The following is a 22,284-nucleotide window of genomic DNA, read 5'->3' on the forward strand; positions in this document are numbered from 1 at the left end:
GTTTTTTTGTTTATATCACACCTTCTTATTCCCATGCAGGTTAACGATTGAATCCAATAATAGAAATCCTCTTGTCTGAGGGGGTGGTCTCGAAGTAGGCAGTGAGGGGGCTGGATGGTTTCCATTTCCTTTGAGCAAGTATTTCATTGCCTTCTGCCATGGCTACCTATTTGTTTTTCTCACAGTAAGTTTCTACCAAGTGGCATCTTACTTCCAACATAAAGAACAAGCATCAGAATGCCTGTCTTTGAATGCATATGAGCTTGTTTTGTTTTTAGAACCCAGACATAGCCACTTGAATCTATCATGTAATTCAAAGGAAACAAGCATTGTTCCAGTCTTTTCAAACTAAGGATTTGTGTGCTTTGGGTGTTTCAATTAGGAAGAAAGAAGGCAGGCAAGAGCGTAATTGAACATTTATTCTCTGATACTGGAGGACGCGCTGGAATTTAAAAGCCTGACTTCAGAAAGTTTGGCATTTGCTAACTGCGGGTCTGACCTTCATATGAGAACAGTGATGAAAACTCATAGGAATGTCAGATTTTGTTATGGTATGTGATTGGGTGGATAAGGCTGTATTTACTAACAACTTCCTCATGCATACGCATGTGCTTAATTTTCATCCACGTCATTAATAAGATGATTTTAAAACTACATGAACCTCTATGTAAAAAACGTTTCCTATTATATATTTTATTCAGTCTATTATGTTTTCCTCTGTTGGGAAAAAGCATGATATACTTCTTTCTCATCTCTGCCTTCCCAGGGACGCATGGGAAGAAAATGTCTTCATTCTTCACTTGGTTTAGATTTTTTTACGCAAAAAATCTTGTATGGATGTAAGCCTTAACCTACTCCATTTGGAGTTGAGCAGAGCCCTAATTATTTGACTTGATCTTATACTATTTCCCACTCTCAAATTAGTTCCAAGATCATTCTTTCCTCAAAGTCTGCTATTGCTATTCCTGCTGTCTAGAAATCATTTTCCATGTATTTTTGTATGGCTATCTCTTTCCACTTTCTTGTCATTCAAGCCTCAGCTGAAACATTCCCTCAGCAATAAGGTTTTCTCCACCATTTATCTCGAATAGGTGCCCCCTGCCCTCCCACCACCCCCCACCACACACACACTTTTTCAATCATACTCTACACAGTGACGGAAATGTTCTACATCCATGTTGTCTAATATGGTAGCTACTACCCACATGTGACTATTGAGCACTGAAAACTTTCCTAGTTCGACTGGAGTACTGAGTTTTTTTCATTTTAATAAATATAAATTGCAATAGCCACATGCCGCTAGCAGCTACAGTATTTGATAGTGAAGCTTTCGTACTCAAACCTATCTCATGTCCTTCAAAGGCCTCATCTGTGACTGAAATTACCTTGTTCATATCTTTTTCTCTTGTTTATTGTCAGTCTCTCCATGCTAGGGTATCTTTCCTGATAACCACTGGATACCAGGGTGTTCAGCATGATGGCTAACATGTAGTGGGTCCTCAAATAATTCGTATTAAATTAACTTTAAGAAAATCCCACTTAACAGCACTTCACTGTTTTTAGAGAGCATTCCAAAGGTCTTGGCTTCTGTTGATATTATTGTCCTTTGAAAAGTCTGAGAGTCAAACTCTGAATAGTTTTGTATCATAAAATACCATTGGATTGTCTGTTTGCAAAATTGGTTTTCTGAGATTCGGCTCCACATTTTGCATTCATCCTAATCAATGGTGTCTCCTTAGTTTCTGCCTTTCTTTCTATTGTGTTAAGATGGATCTGTTGTCTGCCCTTCCCAGTTTCAGCATATTTGAATATTTGGCAAATGTGAATTCTGATTATCTATCCTACTTGTAACTTGTGATACTGGCCAAGTCTTATAGAATGTAGAATTTTAGGATTCAGATCCAAGATGTTTGTTTGGGCACAGTGGGGTTTTTTTTGTTTTTTTTTGTTTTGTTTTGTTTTGTTTTGTTTTTTCGGTTGAGTTAAAGTCAAGTCCTTGGCTATTTTGGGAAGATGAAAAAGCAAACCTATGTTATTACATAAAATTGCCCCAAAGCTTTATTTTGATTGATTTCCTTTGTTAGCAGTATTCTCATAATAGCTTTAAAAAAACATAAAAGTATAAGATTTCACTCTCTGTAAGATCTCCTTTGTGTGCAGATATTAGGAGGCTCTGTTCACTTAATTTTTTCTTATTATTTGCATTATTTTATTTGCCCCAGAAATCAAGTGTGTATGTCTGTGTGTGAACTTGCTAGTAAAAGGATGAAGTAATGTTAAAAAAAAAAAAAAAAGAAAGAAAAAAATTATCTACGCACACATACCTGGTTTCATTTTGCTCACTGCCTTCAAATTCTGTTCATATTTGTATGTCATATATGCATGATGCACATGTTATTTTGTGTATTTTTACTCAATATTCTAAGTCGATCAGTAAAGTTTAAAAATTATTGTATTGTAACATGTTGTGACACATTCATTCATTCAACTAGTTTGCTTCTACTGGACATTCAGGCGGACGCCAGTGTGATTTTATTATGAGAAATAACAATGCAGTGAATCGTTCCTGCAAACTTATATAGGATCAGGAGTGGTATAAAAATAGTACAAAGTATGAGTCTTTCATGGTTTCTGTTGAATTTTGCCATGCTTTTGGAAAGGATTATACTGGTTTACAATACCATCAGGTGGGATGTGACTGTACTGATTTATAACAAGAATGTTTGTCTTTCATTTTTCTAATTTGGGCTCGTTTTTGACAATGGTATCGATAATTGTAGCAACAATAGCAGCAGTTAATATTCTTGAGATATGTGACAGACCCTATATTAAATGCTTTAGAAATATTGTTTATAGTGGTTAAAAATGTGAGATCTGCAGGCAGACTTCCCAAGATCAAATCCAGACTCCACCATTTATCTCCTATTTGCTGTCATTCTGTCCTCTGTAAAAGGATCCAAAGGGTTATTATGATAATCAAGTGAGATAATTTAGTATAGAACCAAAGGAAGCACTGGATAAGTGTTTGTTATTATTCATAATAATGGGTGTTTTTTAAACCCCATTTACAGATGAGAAAACTGAGATCCAGTGTCTTGCTCAAAGTCACACAGATAGGGATGAGTTGTACTAGGATTCCAAATGCAGAGGCCCTTTTCTGACCAAAATACTCCTGTGCAGGAACCACCACTTATATCCAAGAAGAAGTATTACTCTTATCACTGAGTTAAATCAAGTTTGAATTAAGCACAGAAAATGTGCATGTAAGGTCCCTGTGATTCACTGGAAATCCCATGGCATAATTCTTTGTTTCCAAGACAAACAAAATCCTGTTTTTTTTAATGCTGCCTTCTTCATTGAGATCTGAAAGTGGTTCCCTGTAGAAGTGATTCATGGTCTTGTGAAATCCTCTGAGATTGTAAAGAGCCTGGTAGGCAGGAATCCCAAGATCTCATTCAGGCCCCTGCAAATTCTGAGTTCCTAGCTTTCCTGAGGAAAGCCCCCTATAAATACTGACTGATTTTCTCCTAAGAGATTGCCATAAACACTTTTGGTTACCTCTTAATGTACTTGGTTCATAACTGCTTAGTCAATCATTTTTATTAGCATAACATTCTTTTTAAGCATAATGATATTGGGAGAACAGAAATGATATAAGCATAATTTCTTGGCTATGACTGTTTATGTTTTGGGGTTTTTTGTTTGTTTGTTTTAACTTTCTTTGCAGATTTGATGAATTAATTGTAAATTTCCCAAGGGGGATCTAAAGTGAACTGATCTTTGCCTTTTATTCTGGAATGTTTCATTTCTATTCTAGTCCCAGTGACTATCCATTGAGACCAAAGTTTCAATATTGCCAAGGGCTCATAAAATTGCTGATATAACCTACTTTCTCTAGAGAATCTTATTTCAATTTTCATAATGAATTAATATCTTCTTTCTCCCCCAATCTCTTTGCTCAAATAGCTATTTGTGGAGACCACTGATGTCAATGGCAAAACTCTTGAGGGGCCGGTGCCTCTGGAAGTCATTGTGATTGATCAGAATGACAACCGACCGATCTTTCGGGAAGGTCCCTACATCGGCCACGTCATGGAAGGGTCACCCACAGGTATGTCACGTTGACTTACCTTTAGCATAATGGCTTGGAGAGAGGCACACGATGATCTTTGTGGATTCTAGGGACTGTCTTATGGCTGTTCCAACTTGTCAGCTTGTATCCACATTGACTTACTACTTCCCTGCATGGAAGCCAGGTTGGAAAGCTAAAGTGCAAAGCTTGACCAAGGTGTTGCAAGTTATGAAAATCTCTTTCATTGTCTCTGAAGATGATCCTCCAAGGATGACTGCCATCTAAGTCTCTAAGGCATGGCTAATGTTGGGCACCATGTAAATATCCAGCTTACCTTTTGGTCCAAGGTCCAAGGTCCAAGGCTAAACTTTGTGCTATAGCAAGGCTTTGATGAGAATTGGGTCCTCATTACAAACTCCTCAGTTATTTCTTTTCATAGTGGCCTTTTAATAAGAACTATTTTAGTAAAATAGGTAGGACTTTTTCCCTTCCCTTAGAAGATGTGCATGAAGAGAGCTTTTGTCTTCAGAGGACCAAAAGGAAGATGTTTGATATCTCTCTCCGGAAATGCATGTGCCTACTGTTATAGAAGTCACTCAAGGTTACTATAGAGCTCCTGCTATCTTTTCCCATGTTTATCCTTTCTATCAGGGATGGTTTTAGAATTTAGAGCTTCCTTTTTTGGCCCAATACATATTAATTAAAGTATGCCATAGCCAGCAGCTGAAGTCACTCCTGAGTATAATACTTGAGAAAATGAAGGAATAAAACAGAAAAATTCCTCTTCAGCTGGACTTTGATTTTCATCTTTAAAATACACTTGAGTGAAAAAAAAAACACCATATTAAGAGTGTCGTGTTGCTGTTCCTAGATTATGCCCAAATAAGTAAAATAGTGATTCATCAGACCAGACAGGAGATGAGAGCTACTTTTACTATTTTTCCCCCTTTGCTGAATTGATGGGATCTATCAATGACATGTAGATACATGAAACTCTGGAAATGTTACCATGGTAACCTTCCCAGACAACCAGGTGAATAATTGTATGCAAGATGCCTAAAACCTCCCGTCAGCTTCAAGGAGCTGGGTCTTCATGTGCTGCATCAGATCCCCCAAGGGCAAGATCGACCCTCTTCCTTCCCAGCTTTAAATACACTCTAGAAATGAGAGTGAATGCATTGCGTGTGTGCCAGAGGGTGTTTGAGGGGAGTGTTGGAGCCAGAGGAGCAATGACAGGTCTAGAGAGAAGGAGAGAGGGCAGGCGAAGGGAGGTCAGGTCATTTTAGGGCAGACAGTCCACGTGGCCCCTCTCTGTGAGCTGCTTTTGATGGAGAGATGGCTTCTGGTGAGAAACACCCTGGAATTTGGATTTGATGTTTACAGAAATCTTCTTAAACAAGCTGATGTGCAGAACACATTAGGAGAACCAATGAGGAAAGCGATTAAAGAGGCCAAAGTTTGAGCAGAACAGAAAAATGATTCCCAGTTGCTATCTGTGGTACCCGGGCCCTGTGAGTGAGTGACTAGAATTCAGATGGGCTGGAAAAGTGTTCTAAATGTAAATGACAGTGCTTACATTTGGTATGGCTGTGAGCTCGCACATGTCTTTGTATATTATGTGTGTATATGATTAGACGGTGTCCAATTTTCCTCCCACTGTGCCTGTCCTTAAAGTTTAGGAAAGAATTTTAGATTTTATTGCTGTATATACATGTAATATTTTTTGAAGGAAGATAGAGTTCTTTATGCACATTGAGTTTCTTAAATCACAGAGTTATTCAGTTAGGGACAGACAGTTCTCCTGCAAAACATAAACCACCTCAAATATCTATTTATGATTGGTATTATCCTGTAAAAATACATAAAGACTCAGGTGTCTGTATGGATTCATTGTTTTCTTTTTCAGCACCCTCTGGGTTGGACTGTAGAGCTCGAACTGAAATAGAATCAGTCAGATTTGGGATCCAGAATGTGGAAATGTTGCAAACAACTTTCAAATAAAAAGCCACTTAGATTACTTAGCATCCTGTAAGAGAGTTGCAGGCAAGATGGCCCCATGAGGCCAGTGGGGATCTGAGGAAGAAGACAGTATCCTCTTTCCAACCTCTTCTTCAATTTAAATTGCTTACAAGTAATGACAAACCCTAACTGGCTATAAAAATGATCGCCTCTTTTATTTCCATCATGCTCTGCTCTTCTGTGGCTCGTAGAATCCCATGTGTTGTAGAAATTATTTGACACCCTCTGGGGTTGGGAGTGGTGGTGGGGGTAGGGATGGGGTTTGGGATGGGAATGGGGGTGGGGGTTGGGGTGGGACTTGGGGTGGGGCTTGGGGTGGAGTTTGGGGTGGGGATGGGGGTTGGGGTGGGGGGGCTGACTCTGGAAAAAGGTCCATGACTTTTCCATGCTCTCGCAAATAAAAGATGGGAGTCAGTGCTTGGGAGCCAGCCTGCATAACCTACCTTCAGATCATGTGCTCTTTCAACTGTCCCACTGAATTCATGGTGAAAACAGCCACCGGGTATCATACACTGAGTCAAGCACTTACTGTGTGCCAGCAGCCATATATGTACAACATAATTGCATCCATGATCCCACTTCCTGCCCTGAGGGGTAGATACCATATCCCTGTCTTACAGATGAGAAAACTGAATGTCAAAGAGGCTCAGGAACTTGCCAAAGTTACCTGGCTGGGGAAAACACACAATTAGCGTCTATGTCTCCAGCTTCAAAATTTGGTGAATGGTTGCTTATTTAGCTGGTAAGAGGCTGCCACATGTGCCTCAATTCTCGCAAATTCTGGCCACATCTGCACTGGCATCCTACTCAAAAGACTAGTCCAGGTCTGTCTACAATAGGCCACATTTGTTCCGGGGCCTTGTGTGAGTTACAAGAAACCCAAGAGCCAGCTGGGTGTGGTGGCTCACACCTGTAATCACAGCACTTTGGGAGGCGGAGGTGTGTGGATCATGAGGTCAGGAGTTGGAGACCAGCCGGGACAACATGGTGAAACCCCATTGCTACTAAAAATACAAAAATTAGCCGGATGCGGTGGTGGGCGCCTGTAATCCCTGCTACTCGGGAGGCTGAGGCAGGAGAATCACTGGAACCCAGGAGGTGGAAGTTGCAGTGAGCCAAGATCGCACCACTGCACTCCAGCCTGGGTGACAGAGAAAGAAGACTCCACCTAGGAAAAAAAACCCAGACCCGTTGGGTCTGCTCTCTCGTTTCCATGTTTTACACCACAGACTCTGCAGGCCCAGCTTGTGCAGTTCTATCAGATGAACTGATTTAGGTCCTGACAGAAAATGACTAGTTCTTCTGATGAAATAGCCAGGCCCATTGAATCACATCTAGGGTTCAACAGGGTTAAATGTTGAGGCCCTTGTCATCACTCACATCACTTTTTTCTGAGCCCACATAACCAAAGAAAGCTTCATGGGGCGCAGCCCTTGTGGCCTCACACAGCCCAGCGAACAGAAGGGTCCCATGCTCAGAAGGGCCTGGGGCTTGGTTTAATGTTTTGCTGTCACCATCTTGAAATTCTTAATAATCATTGAACAAGGTGTCTGCATTTTCATTTTACACTGAGTTCCACAAATTATGTGGCTGTTCCTGCTCACAGCATTGTAGCCTAGAGCTGTGTTTGACGCTCTGCTCAGCTATTTAACACAGTGAGACCTAGAAGTTACTGAAACTTCTAGAAGCCTCTGCAAATGAGGATAGAATATAACAGCACCTACCTTAGAGAAACATTATGTGAGGATTCAGTCAGACAATGTGCTTCACCCAGTGCTTAGGGAATAATAAATGTATAAGGAATGCCTCTGTATCGTTAACACTGCAATTATTATTTTTACTCTGGTAGTGTACCCTTTAGCAAAGGTAAAGCAAAGAGACACATGAGTCGTGTGAAGACAAATTCATCTTCCAACAAACCACACATCATTTTCATGTCCCCATGTGTTTCAATGCCCTCAGCACCAATCTATCACAAAGGAAGGTCACCCATATTTATCTGTATGTGCAGACAGGAGACGATTCCAGTTGCTCGGCGCTAAACTCCAGGGTATTGTTTTGGTGAATCATTGCTGGATGAAGGAAGATCAACAGAAAATAATGGTCTTTGACTTTGCAGATCATGAGTTGCTCCTTTCGCAGAGTCACAGGCATTGATATATGAGGCCCAAGCCAAGGCTCTGACTGCTCCGTGGGGGCAACCAGATCTCTTTGTGAGTCTGGTGTTTTCTGATGCCCAAGGTACGGTGTTTATGAGTAGGTGTTCATGAGTAGGGTGTAGAGGGTGAGAACTCTTGAAATTCCTAGAGGGCACTAATTCCAAGACCCGATCATGTCTTGTTGGCATCAATTCGTGGGTGTTTTGCCCTCCAGTGTTTTCCTGGGCACCTTTGAGAAGGGCTGCCCATGAGGAATGGCATCTCAGGCTCCCGCAGAAGCAGGCTCTGAGATGAAGATTGAGGTCTGTGGTTTACCTGAGAGGTACAGGGTATGGATACCAGGTAAGGTGAGGTATAGAAAAGAAAGTCAGACAACTTGAGGTGCATTATTATTATAATTTTTGAGACGGAGTTTTGCTTTTATTGGCCAGGCTGGAGTGCAATGGTATGATCTCCGCTCACTGCAACCTCTGCCTCCTGGGTTCAAGCAATTCTCCTGCCTCAGCCTTCCAAGTAACTGGGATTACAGACACTTGCCACCACACCCAGCTAATTTTTGTATTTTTAGTAGAGATGGGGTTTCACCACATTGGCCAGGCTGGTCTTGAACTCCTGACTTCAGGTTATCTGCCCATCTTGGCCTCCCATAGTGCTGGGATTACAGGTGTGAGTCACTGCGCCCAGCCCTTGAGGTGCATTATTAAACCAGCTCCTGGAGTGGGCAACTGCAGCTTTATCCTTTTGGGGGAGCTCTAGGAACTGACATTAAACACACACGTTAGAGTTATCTCAGCTGAGGGGCAGATAGCTGGGTCGTCTTCTCCCCCAAGCCTGATGATGAGACACTGGTTCAAAGCTGTCCCCAAGGGGGGCTTTAATTTCCAGGCACTTGCAGCCAGCTGTGCACAAGGACAACCTGGGATCCATCAGCTCGAATATCCTGTCCTCTTGAGGCCTTGGCCTTCCAACAAGTTCAGGAGCTGGCTGTAGGTTGTGTTCTCCCTCTGGCTTTTAGCCACCCCAAATGGCAGCCAGGGCAGCTGGGAGAATGGCAGCCCCCACCCTGGATGGGTGGGGCAGCTTTGAGAAAGATAGGTGGTGAGATCTCATGGAAGGAAAGAATTAGCTCCCAAACTGCGTGACTGAGAAAGACGAATGTGGCGTTTACCTAGAGGTGCACGATCTGAGTCCTGAAAGAGGCACATTGCTTAGGCATGTCTGATCCTTCTGCTTGAGGCTGTTGAAGACAAGCAGAGATTAGCAGTTACATCCTCATTGTCTAACTTCTAAAAGCCCAGCCACTTTCCCTCCCTCGCTTTCCTGTCTAAGTCCCTTTATTTATTTTTTTTCCATCCATTATGCTTATCAAGCGTCTACTCTGTGCTGGCACTATTCTAAGCTCTGAATGTGCAACACTGGACCTGACAGGTGCCGCTTGTTCCCTCCTGGTATTCATAGCTGAGGAGGGAGGACAGCAACGAATAACTAAGAAAGAAAACTGCGGCAAGTGCTACAACATAGCTGTACAGGATGCTCATCTCAGGAGGGGCCAAACCTAGTCTTGTAGTGAGAAGAGGCCACTCTGAAGAGATGATGTACGGAGTTTTTGTCTTTTATTTTTCCTCCAGGATCCACCTGAGCTCCTTTTCAAGACACAGTTCCTTTAATTTTTAAACACGTCCAGCCATTCCAGACATAAGAAAAAAACAGCCGATCAAGTGGCCTTTGGGACTAATGGCTATCCTGAGAGCTCAGCTTTGCTTGGAAGTTGCTATTTTCCAAAACAGCTTGAGCTAAATAAAGATGGCTAGGATAGTTGATGTTTGACACCTAGCTCAGCAGACAGTCTTCAGGTTGTTGCTATGGCCTGGTAATAAAGTCCTTTTTCTGGTTACCTTTTTACTTGTTGCAGTAACTGTGATGAGGCTTTTCAACCCACTGAGTGTTAAGTTTTCTTTTGCTGGTATTTTCAGACTTTCACGCTGTAGGCTCCTCCATTCTCAACTGCCCCAACCAATCCTGTGTGTTTTTGGAATATCAGGCATGTGGCTATTTCATTTTTTTTTTCTTAGGTAGATATATTTTTTTAAAAATAAAGCAATTCTCTTCAAGAAGAGAAAAGAAACTTTTAAGAAACTGCAATCTCTCCCCAATCCCACCATCCAGAGATAACCACAGTTGACGTTTTAGTGAGCACAGTTCTGGGGTTCTCTCCTGGCATCTCTACAGAGAGAGATGCAGGTGCACAGTTTTACAGATGGGAGCTTTATGTGCTTTTCTGTAAATCTCCTTCTTCACTCCTCAGTGTCCTATGGACATTTTTGTAATTCAGTAAACATCAAGTTACATCATTGTTTTAAACAGCTAGAGTCTGGATCTACCATTGTCTACTTAACCAATTTCCTGTTGGCTTAAGTTGTTTTCACTTTTCTACACTTCCATCAATTCTGCAGAGGAGAGCTCATCTCTTCCCATGTTTGTGACAATTTCTTTAGGATACGTTTATATGAGTAGGATTAATGGGATGGTGGATATGCCTCATTATGTTTTAATCCCTATTCAGGTGATGCTTCTAATCAGAGGATTTTAGTCTGTATCTTGGCTAAGCTTGTTCATGCAGCAGGATACAATAGTCTTTCTTTTCACACATGAACACACTGATGGATATTTTTGTTTGTTTCTCCAGATGACACTCAGTATCTACAAGTTTTTGTGGTCATTTCACTAGCTGTTTTGTAGATTGTGGATGGTCTTGCTATGGAATCCTCACTGGGTATTGTGGTGGAGGCAGAGGAATGCAGTGGTTGAGACTGGCCCCTTTCCTCAGGTCATCACTGGAATTTTAGGCAAGGAGCAGTGCCCAGGGATGGTATCATTAACATGCTGCAGAGCCCTTGCCACTGGAGGAGACAGCACTTGAGTTATGGTACACTTCACTCCAGTACAGGTGATCATAAAACAAATTTTATGAAAGAGTTGCATAATCCAATCAGAGACCATTTCCCAAAGGGAAAATTCAGAACTAAATGGTATGGAAAGTATTATCTGAACTTCACTAGCTATTGACTCCACCTAGTCATTCAAGAGAAAAGGGAATGCTTGTACACTGTTAGTGGAAATGTAAACTAATACAACCGTATGGAAAGTATGGATAGTTCTCAAAAAAACTAAAAATAGAACTACCATTTAATCCTGCAATCCTTCTGCTGGGTGTCTACACAAAGGAAAAAAAGCCACTGTATCAAAAAGACACCTGCCCTCATGGTTATCGCCACATATATTTATCACCACACCATACGTACATACACACACACGGTGGAATACTATTCAGCCATATAAAAGTATAAAATCATGGCTTTGGCAACAATGTGAATGGAACTGGAGGCTATTGTCTTAGATGAAATAGCTCAGAAAGTCAAATACTGCATGCTGTCACTTATAAGTCAGAGCTAAATCATGTGTACACATGGACATAGAGTATGGAATAATAGACATGGAATAATAGACATTGGAGACTCAGAAGGGTGGAAGCCTGGCAAGGGTGTAAGCTGTGAGAAATTACTTAATGAGTACAATGTATGTTACTCGGGTGATAGTTACACTAAAAGCCAAGAGTTCACCACTGTGCAACATATCTGTGTAACACAACTGCACTTGTACCCATTAAATGTATACAAATTAAAAAAAAAAAAGGAATCTTTTCCAAGTTGCTCCTACCTATGTCTGAAGGTCCTCTGGTGATATCTCACACCGGCTCAGAACTAAGGCCGTTGGCTCCCTTGTCGTAGCCATTAGGATTTCCCTCCTCCGTATCTCAGGCCCACCCTAATAGGCACCATTGCACGTATTAGAACTCTTGGCTGCTGGCTCACGGGAGCGGATACCAAAGCATCTGCTGGGACAGGAGAGAAGGCCTGAACCCCTTTATTCTGGTAGAAGAGTATCTAACCAACCAACAGAATGTGGATAACTATGAAGACAACTCTTATCATTTTTACTCATAGCTCACTCCTCCTAAATTCATGCATGCATCTCTGGGGCTGGAGATCAATTCCAGATGGATAACCCATTGTCTCCTGAAACACTCTCCTCTTTAACCATGAAGTCTTATGCCTGGACTAGCCTCTGCATCTGCCTCTCCTCTGCTCATCACCCATGCTCATATCATTCACGTTAGACCTTTGTATTCTGGGTGAACTGGGGAGATGTGGCCCTTGGGTTCACTTTGTTTACTTATAAAAATAAATGCTTGATAGCCCTGCCCACTAATTTTTTCAATATATTTTAGGCCCAGGCTGGGAGCCACGCTTCCATCACTTTATATTTGGAAGAGGGAAGGATTTGTGGCATCAAATATTTAAAAATAAAAGTAAAAATGTTAAAATTAATTGAATAACTTAACGAAAATAATAGCTTAAAGTGGCAGCAGGACAAAGGAGCATCTGTAGCTTCAGAAACGTGCTGATCATTCTGCAGTCTTTTGAAAAGATAAACCTGTCAGGAATCTCTAGCCAAAACGAAAATTGGTGATGGTTGAGCAGCTGCAAACAAAAGTGAAAAAGTCCTTGAGTTGTCCTAGCACAGAGCATGCTCACCAGCATCGCTGGATCCCATCCCTGATACCAAAGGATCCACTCTGAATAGCCCAGCAATTTTTAGCACTGCAGCTAAGTAAAACAGAGTGGCAGATCCAAATGTCATTAAACATAATTTCAGGGAAAACCTTATTTCAAATCAATTCCTCATAACCATTTCATCAGTAAATGCATTCAACAAGTATTTATTGGGCAGTTTCTATAAGTCAGATAATATTCTAGGGGCTGGGGATATAGCAATGACCAAGACCGTTTGGACCTCTATTCTTTTCTTTTCTTTTCTTTTTTCTTTTTTTGAGACGGAGTCTTGCTCTGTCGCCCAGGGTGGAGTGCAGTGGCCGGATCTCAGCTCACTGCAAGCTCCGCCTCCCGGGTTCACGCCATTCTCCTGCCTCAGCCTCCCGAGTAGCTGGGACTACAGGCGCCCGCCACCTCGCCTGGCTCGTTTTTTGTGTTTTTTAGTAGAGGTGGGGTTTCACCGGGTTAGCCAGGATGGTCTCGATCTCCTGACCTCGTGATCCGCCCGTCTCGGCCTCCCAAAGCGGAACTCTATTCTTAAGACATTGCCACCTTCCTGGGGGGAGAAAGGTGCCAACAAAAATGGTTAAACCAGATAATTTAAGTTTTGGATAAAATAAAACAAGGTACATTGTTTTATTGACGTAAGGTCAAGAAAAGGCCTCTCTAAAGAGGTGATGTTGAAGCTGAGCCCAGTGAGGATAAAGGAGTCTACCATGTAAGGGCGTGGAGAAAGGACGTTCCAGACACAGGGGCCACCAAGTGCAGAGACCTGAGGCAGGAATGACCTGAGGGACGGTAGTACCAGGTGAGACAGGGAGATGGGCAAGGGCAAGATCCTTCTCAGCATGAGTCAACAAACTATGGGCCATGGGCCAAATCTGTCTCTGCCCGTTTTTTTTTTTAAATAAAGTTATTAGAATACAAACATGCCCATGCATTCATGTGTTGACTACGGCTGCTTTCGCACCGTGATGGCAGAATTGGGCAACTGGGACAGAGACTGTATATTCCGCGGAGGAAAAAGTAGGTAATACCTGATCCTCTGCAAATAAAAAGTTTGCAGACCCCTGGCTCAGAGCTCCGTAAGTTTTGATTACATTTTAAACTTAGTAGGAAACCCTTGGGTGATTTTAAGCAAGAGAGCAGTTAGATATGATTTTACTGTTGAAAAATGACTTTTGATATTCTGTGGAGAGAGAAATAGGGAAACAAGGCATTTCAATGTTCTAGGCATGAGAGGACCATGGCAGCTATGGAGATGGAGAGAAGAGATAACATAAGATTTTTGCAGCAAGTGTGTGACAAATTGGAAAATTCTAAATATTGACTCATTTTATGATGCTAGCTTATTGTGACTGATGCCATCTATATGGAATTACAATAATACCGTAAACCTTAATGGGTTTATAATTTTTCTGCAAGTGTACGTTCAGTTCCCTTTCTCAGCAACACAGTTAAAACCAGGAGAACCAAATGGTTTTCTCTTCATCCTTCAACTTCCAACATTTAGCAGAGTCCCAAGCCCGAATTACCCACCAATAAGTTCCACTGGATGAACAAATGGCCCCAAAGGGCAGAAAGCCTGAATCCTGACAAACTGTTTTTTAATTTAATTTTTAAATAAATGGTTGTATTTATTGAAAATGTATTCATTCCTTCAACAAATATCTTTAGAGTACCTGCTGTATACAAGGTAAACTATTTAACGAGGATTGGGTTGGAGGGGGTTAATGCATGAAACAGAATGGAGCCTGACTCCGTAGAGCTTGCAGACTGAAGAGCAAGTCAATAAATAAAGCATCACTGCTGCACAGGGGAATGTCAGTAGGCTACTGGGAGAATCTCCCTAGGATTCAGGGAGGGAGATGATGCCTGTCCAGGGTAACAAAGGAGGGGTAATCAGATGTATATTTTTCTAGCACTATTATGTACTGGATATGGGTCCAGTTTCCACACCTACCTTTTAAAGCAGTCATCACAAACGTTTGACAATTGAGGAAACGGACACTCAGGGAGGTTAGGTGACTCCCCTGTGGTCACACAGCTGGTGGGTGATGAAGCTCAGATTGAAACTCAGACCTGTATGATTTTAATTCCTTTGCTTTTTCATTTCCTCCCCATCCACAACACCCACTGTCCTTTAAGTATTTCACCCATGATGATGTTGCAAGTAATCCCAAAGCTGCTACCTTAAATGTAAGAGAGCATTTTCTTACATGCATAGATGAGTGAGTTTATTGTCGTGTGTGTGTGTGTGTGTGTGTGTGTATGTGTGTGTGTGTAGATGAGAGAAAGAAAGAGAGAGAACACTACCAACCTTCCTTAGTCATTTTATGGTAGCCCAGCTTGCCAGGTAACTCCACACAGCCCATCCTTACTGGTGGTGACCTCAAATAAAGCTAGATTCTCCCCCTAGCGGTAGTTTGAGAGATGCTCAAGAACTCGAAGATTCATAAAGCATGCTGAGCCATCCATCAGTCAAGACAGTCTACAAATGTCAGAAAAGATTGATAATCAGCAGGGAGCTTGATAAAGCAGCTTTTACTGCAGCACCGTTGCTCTAAGACTCCGATCCCTTCGGAGAACGCAGTCTAGAGCTGCTACTTCCATTTATCTATACAAATACCTTTGAATCACTTTACCTTAATATATATACAGTAAGATTTTTTTAAAGCCCTGAATAATTTATGTATAGAACCACCTCCCTTCTTAACCAAATGGAAGAGATTCAGCATGCTAAGTTCAATGGGAAGAGGGCATATAAAATCCCTTTCAAGTATATGTCTTATAAAATATAGGTCATGAATTGGGTTTTTCAGTATCAAAGAAAAAATTTTAATAGACTTACAGCTTTCTTGCTTTAATTATGGGTGCATTTTTAAAAAAAAAAAAAAAACAAGTATAGTACCCAAAGCTATTTTATTATTCAGAAGACTGGCTCTTTTCAAAGAAGTCTCGAAAGTTTGGTTTGGGGAATTCTTGTGTTTTCTTTCTTGCTCCAGTTTTCCACTTTTCTTTAGTGTGTCACCATGTTTATCTTCTATGATCCTAGTTTCTAACAGGCTTCTAACATGGATGCCTTCCTCTTGGAGGCGGGTGAGGGGGTCATGTTCCTACAGTCAGGCTCTGTATCCTTAAAAAGGGGCCTGCTTTTCAGAGTGATGGAGGAGATTCCTGGCCTGTTCCCCTGGCCCATCAAATCCAGACTCCAGAGCTGCTTTGCCATCTGTTCCTCTCCTTCCTTCTCATTTCTGCAATTTTACCCCCTCTCTAGCTGAAGAGGTTCTATGCGAGTTGGCTCACACTAAAGTCATAGGCCAGGGCTAGAGGGGATGACTTGAATAGTAACATATGTGTATACATATACATGTGTATGTGTCTGTACATTCACATCCACACACATGAAATTAACTTCTGTCTGTGATGCACCATTCAAAACTGTCTGTGTAGGTTTTCACTAACTTTGGTAACTACATTCAATGTGGTGTAACTGGAAATGTTGACCCACGCAACTACAACTCAGGTAACCCAAGAGACTACTACTGCTGGCAGAGTCGTATTTGGTGATTTCAGACACCAAGAAGCAGTGGTCCAAGTTTGAATGATTTTGTCCCCAGGAGACACTTTGGGTTCCACACTAGGGAAGGAGAGGGTACAGCCGACATCGAGCAGGCCAAGGCCAAGGACTGCTAAACATACTTCAATGCACAGAACAGCCTCCACCACAAAGAATCATTTGGCTCAAACTGTCAGTAGTGCCAAGGTTTCTCCCTAAATGGAGAAAACGAGGAGTTTTAGTTATAAAGCCCAAATGTAAGGTTGGCAGGAGAGAGGCTACAAATTGTAGGCGTTGGTTGGTACCTTTTTATGGTGAGCTACAGGAACCCACTCCTCTAAGCAGGATCAATGGACATGGAGCTCATTTTAACAGTGAGCATTTTTTGAGTGGGAGATGTTGCCAGGTCTTCTGCTGAGGGCTTCCTGTGTGTTATTTCATGGACTTACCACAGCAGTCTAGAGGCGGATGCTATGATCATCTCCATGTCCCAGTGAGGAAACTGAAACTTCAAGAAGCTGCAAAGCAAACTGTCCAGCAGAGCAGAAGCATTTTGCTCAAAATCCATTCTGCTGTCCTTTAGTAACAGACCCCAGCGTACCTTAGTAGCAGGTGTCCGTATGAAGAAGGGTATTGCCCAGCCTCCCTTGTAGCTAAATGTGGTGATGTGAGGAAGTACTGACCGATGAGCTAGAAGCAGGGATCTATGTTAGACTTCCGGGATGGATACTGAAAGGAACCAACTCACCTAGGAAGAGTACCCTGTATTCTTCTCCTACCACGTATTTATTTTGCTGTCTGGAGTAGAGATATGATGGCTAGAACTCAAGCAGCCACCTTGCCCTGTGACATGGCCTCAAGGATAGAAATCATGTGCTAGGAAGGAAGGACAAAACACAGAATAAGACCTGATTCTGTTGCCTGTGAAATGCCATGGCAGCCCTGGATTGCCTCTCTCCAGAATTATTTTACATAAGATAATTATGAACCTCTGTCTTATGTAACTCACTGTTATGTTGAGTTCTCTGTATTTGTAGCCAAATCTAATAACAGCTGAAATATGCAGCATCACTCAACCAGTAAAAATTAGAGCCCAGACTATTTGACATTGAGGCAAGCCGTGCTTTTTAACCACTGTGCTGTGCTGCTCGAGACATAAGCCCACTTCCTCCTCTGTATGCCTTTCATGCACCAGTTTTCGTATAGTAATCAGAAAATTGAGTCTTTATTGGAACAAAAATGCTCTTTGTCTCCTCTGTTATCTTAGAGTTCCTTCCAGAAAGCATTCTAAGGCCTCTTTGACATTAGATATTTTTATTAGGTTAGGAAAAAAAAAAAAAAAAACCCACTGCCTTATGATGGAAACTGTCGTAGCTTAGTTATTTTGATTTCCTACTATTACTGTAATTTCAGATCACAGTCTAGTACTAATAATCTGAAAAGATTCCAATAATGCACACCATGATGGGGCTGCCGTTTATGTCAGTGTGCTGGCTTCATGTCCACATTCCAGGGACCAGAGAGGAAAGCTTTAAAGGGCTCTAGAAGGTTCTCAGAGAATATTAATTTTTTCCTTGCCAGTGAATCAAGTTGAAGTCCATCACAAGAAAGTACCTGTGAGTTCATCAAGGAGATTGAAGGATTCTGACAAGGGTACAGCGCAAGGGTTGAGATGGCTGACTCCTATCTCCAAAAGATCTGGCTTTCAGCTGTGTTTCCACTGCGATTATGAGACCTTAAGCATGTTATCTTACCTCTCTGAGCTTTGAATAACTCCTTTGATTATGAGACTAATAATAGTGCCCCGAAAGAATGGCTGTGACTGTTCTATGAGCAAGTAGATATCAGGCTTTGAGCACCATGAACAACAAAATGCCGCATGGGTTACAAATACTGGCAGCCACCAATGGCTTCTTTTCAGTGGTGCTGGTTCAGGAGGGTCTTAGTGTCATCACCCAGCAGCTTACAGCAATTGGAAAGAGACCCATGGAGCTGAATTCTAGTCCTGGCTCCTTCTCTTATCAGCTGTGTTAATTTGAGCCTCCATTTCCTCTACTGAATTGGTGATAATCTTCTGTGACAGCACTTTGTACGAGTTTGAATTGGGCACATTTGAAATGATTCATTATAGAAATATAAATAAAAATTTATTTGTGCACAGGATTAGAAACAATGTGCTCTCCAAATTTTAAATATTTGTCACAAATTTGTAATTTCAAAGTGGTTGTCAGGATTCGGATTCTCTCTCTCACTCTTTCTCAGTTTCAATGAGATATAATTCATATACCGTACAATTTACCAATTCATCCATATAAAATTTGTAGTTCACTGGTTTTTAGTATATTCACAGAATTGTGCGTTTATTGCCACCATCAGTTTTGAATATTTCTCTTATCCCAGAACGAAACCCTGTAGCCATTAGAAGTTATTCCTCATAGTCTTAGGACACCACAAACATACTTTCTGTTTCTATAAATTTGCCTGGCTGGACATTTCATAGAGAGAGAGTACATAGTACATGATCCTTTCTGCCTGGCTTCTTTTACTTAGTATGCTGTTCAAGCTTCATCCATGTACTGTGTAGCAGGTAACAGTACCTCCTTCCATTCTATTACCAAAGATAGGGCTTGTTTTTAAAATAAATTTGCTCTTGCCATAGGAAATATTGCTTTAGCTTGTACAGATGAATATGCACCATTCTTTGTCAAGATTACTCTTGAGTTATGCAAATTCTAAATTATTTGAGATGTTTGAGGATGTACCACCTACAGAAAATACGTCTGTGTTCTCTGTACCTTGCAGTTTTGTTGTGAGAATTAAATGAGATAATACATGTACAGCAGGGCTCAATATACAGTAGGGGATCCCTCAAGAAATAAGGCCTTCTACTCTTTTAGTTTGTTTGTTTGATTGTTTCATAGTAGGTCTGTTTCTTACATGCTTTTTCTGTAATTTCAACACTTTTTTTTTTTTGGATTTGGGCATACACGTGCAGGCTTATTATGTGGATATATTGTGTGATGCTGAGGCTTTGGGTATGATTCAATCTGTCACCCAAGTAGCCGCATAGTACCCAACAGTTAGTTTTTCAATCCTTTCTCCCCAGCACCCGCCACTAGTCCCCAGTGTCTGTTGTTGCCCTTTTTATGTCTAAGAGTTCCCTATGTTTAGCTCCCACTTACAAGTTAGAGTATGCTGTATTTGGTCTTCTGTTCCTGCATTAATTCGATAGGATAAAGGCTTCCAACTGTATCCATCTTGCTGCAAAGGATATGATTTCATTCTTTTGTATGGCTGCATAGTATTCCATGGTGTATATGTACATTTTCTTTATCCAGTTCACCATTCATGAGTACCTAGGTTGATTCCATGTCTTGGCTATTGTGAATAGTGCTGCAACAAACATATGAGTGCATGTGTCTTTTTGGTAGAACAATTTATTTTATTTTGGATATACACTCAGGAATGAGATTGCTTGTCTTCAGTTCTTTGAGAAATTGCCAAACTGCTTTCCACGGTGGCTGAACTAATTTACATTCCCACCAACAGTATATAAGCGTTCCCTTTTCTCTACAGCCTCATCAGCATCTGTTGCTTTTTGACTTTTTAAAATAGTCGTTCCAACTGGTGCGAGATGGTATCTCATTGTGGTTTCAGTTTGCATTTCTCTGATGATTCGTGATGACAATTTTTCATATGTTTTTTGGATACTTGTTTGTCTTCTTTTGAGAAGTGTCTGTTCATGCCTTTGCCCACATTTTAATAGGGTTATTTGTTTTTCGCTTCCTGAATTATTTAAGCTCCTTATAGATTCCAGATACTAGACTTCTGTCAGATGCATAATTTGTGAATATTTTCTCCCATTCAGTTTGTTGTCCATTTACTCTGTTGATAGTTTCCTTTGCTGTGCAGAAAATCTTTAGTTTAATTAAATCCCACTTGTCAATTTCTGTTTTCATTACGATTGCTTTTGAGAACTTAGTCATAAATTATTTCCCAAGGCCAACGTCCAGAATGGTGTTTCCTAGGTTTTCTTCCAGGATTCTTATAGTTTGAGTTTTTAAATTTGAATATTTAATGCATCTTGAGTTAATTTTTGTATATGATGAAATGTGTGGGTCATTTCATTCTTCTGAATATGGCTATCCAGGTATCCAGCAGCATTTATTGAATAGAGAGTCCTTTTCCCATTGCTTATTTTTATCGGCTTTGTGGAAGAGCAGATGGCTATAGGTGTGCAGCTTTATTTCTCAGTTCTTTATTCTGTCTCCTTAGTCTATGTGTCTGTTTATGTACCGTACCATGCTGTTTTGGTTACCGTATCCTTACAGTAGAGTTTAAAGTCAGGTAATGTGATGCCTCTGGCTTTGTTCATTTTGCTTAGGATTGCTTTGGCTATTTGGGGTCTTTTTTGATTCTGTATGAATTTTAATAGTTTTTCTAATTCTATCAAAAATGACTTTGGTAGTTTGATAGGAATTGTATTGAATCCATGGAGAGCTTTGGGCAGTATCTCATCTGTTTTTATGTTTCTCTCACTTTAAGGAATCTCCGTCTATGAAAATTCCAACTGATTAAATAAAAAATTAGTCATAAGTCCCCTCTAACAGACCCGCTCATCAAGTGTATCCAAGATGCTGTTTAAAAAATCTGGTTTCTTCCAAAGTGGCAAGCTTTCAGGAGCCCATCAGTGGTTCAAGTTAGATACCCCTTTGTAAATTTCCATCCACATCCACATATTCATGAGACAATCTGAGACCTTTACCTTTGTCAGCCTGAGTACATTTCTATTATGGCAATGTCACAGCCACGTGTATGAGCTGTAATGAAAGACAGCTTTTGAAAACTCCTATTCTGAGGTCTTTCCTGACCTATTTCAGCAAAATGTGTAAGTGAAAGACATTCACCCGCCCTTTGTCTATCTCTTTTTGCCCTAAGCAATTAGGTGTCACAACAAATGACATTTTTGCTCCTTCAACAAGTCATCATGGCTTGCTTCATAGGTGGGAGACACCAGGATGAATACTTTCCAATTCATTATCCCATTCCATCCTCCCAGTGAGGCTGGGTATTACTGTCTCCATGTTTCATATGAGGACACAGAAGCTCAGAGGGTCAACACCCATAATCAGAGGAGGAACCATGTAAGTCTGGATTTGCCCGACCTCAAATTCCATCTTCCTTCAAGGACACTGCATTTCCTCTGTCTCATTGTAGGTTAATTACTTCTTAGTGTGCCTGCTTATCCTCTATGATAAGACACTTTTATACTTATTCATTGGTCTCTAACATAAGCATTCAGTGCTGCTCCCCAGCCAAGGCTGTGCATATAAATAGGAAATGTTGATTTTATTGCTTATGGGAGATGCAACAGGCAAGCAACAAAAACTGTGATGGAGTTTCTGCTGAAAGTGTGCAGATTAAGAAGCTGCTCTAGGTCATCCCTGTCCATGGGGTTTTTCCTTACAGCATGAGACAGTCCAGCTAGGCCTTGTCCTAATTGCAACTCAAAGGATAAGGTCAAACTACATTTTAAAAAGGGCAAACATCACAAGGAGAAAATTTTCTAGAGTTAGAAAAACTGTAACCAAGAATCTAGAGATGACATTGATCTTTTAAAGTATCAATCAGAGATGCTTTCTGTTGCAGGCAACAAAATAGCAATCAGCACAGCTTAAACATCACAGGTTGATTTTCCTCATATTTCCAGAAGCTGGGAGATGGCTGGCTGCTGTTTGTGCTTCAGGGACTTGATAGTTGGCATCTCTGTGAGTGTTTGAACTTTCCTTTGTGGCTCCAAGAAAAAGAAAACTTATAAAGCAGTATTAATATATGTGTGTAAGCACATATGTGAGTGTGCAT

The 22,284-nt window shown here is 41.0% G+C and overlaps 1 protein-coding gene across 10 annotated transcripts in view; it reads left to right on the top strand.

The window, feature by feature from the left end:
• CDH13 (cadherin 13) overlaps positions 1-22,284 on the top strand; it is a 1,167,676-nt gene that overhangs the window by 717,011 nt on the left and 428,381 nt on the right. For all 10 annotated transcript variants that reach the window (XM_077984054.1, XM_077984047.1, XM_077984053.1 and 7 more), the window contains 1 exon segment: positions 3,967-4,111. In XM_077984054.1, the coding sequence (XP_077840180.1) occupies positions 3,967-4,111 (145 nt within the window).

The sequence above is a fragment of the Macaca mulatta genome, chromosome 20 (assembly GCF_049350105.2).
Source record: "Macaca mulatta isolate MMU2019108-1 chromosome 20, T2T-MMU8v2.0, whole genome shotgun sequence".
NCBI classification, from domain to species: Eukaryota; Metazoa; Chordata; class Mammalia; order Primates; family Cercopithecidae; genus Macaca; species Macaca mulatta.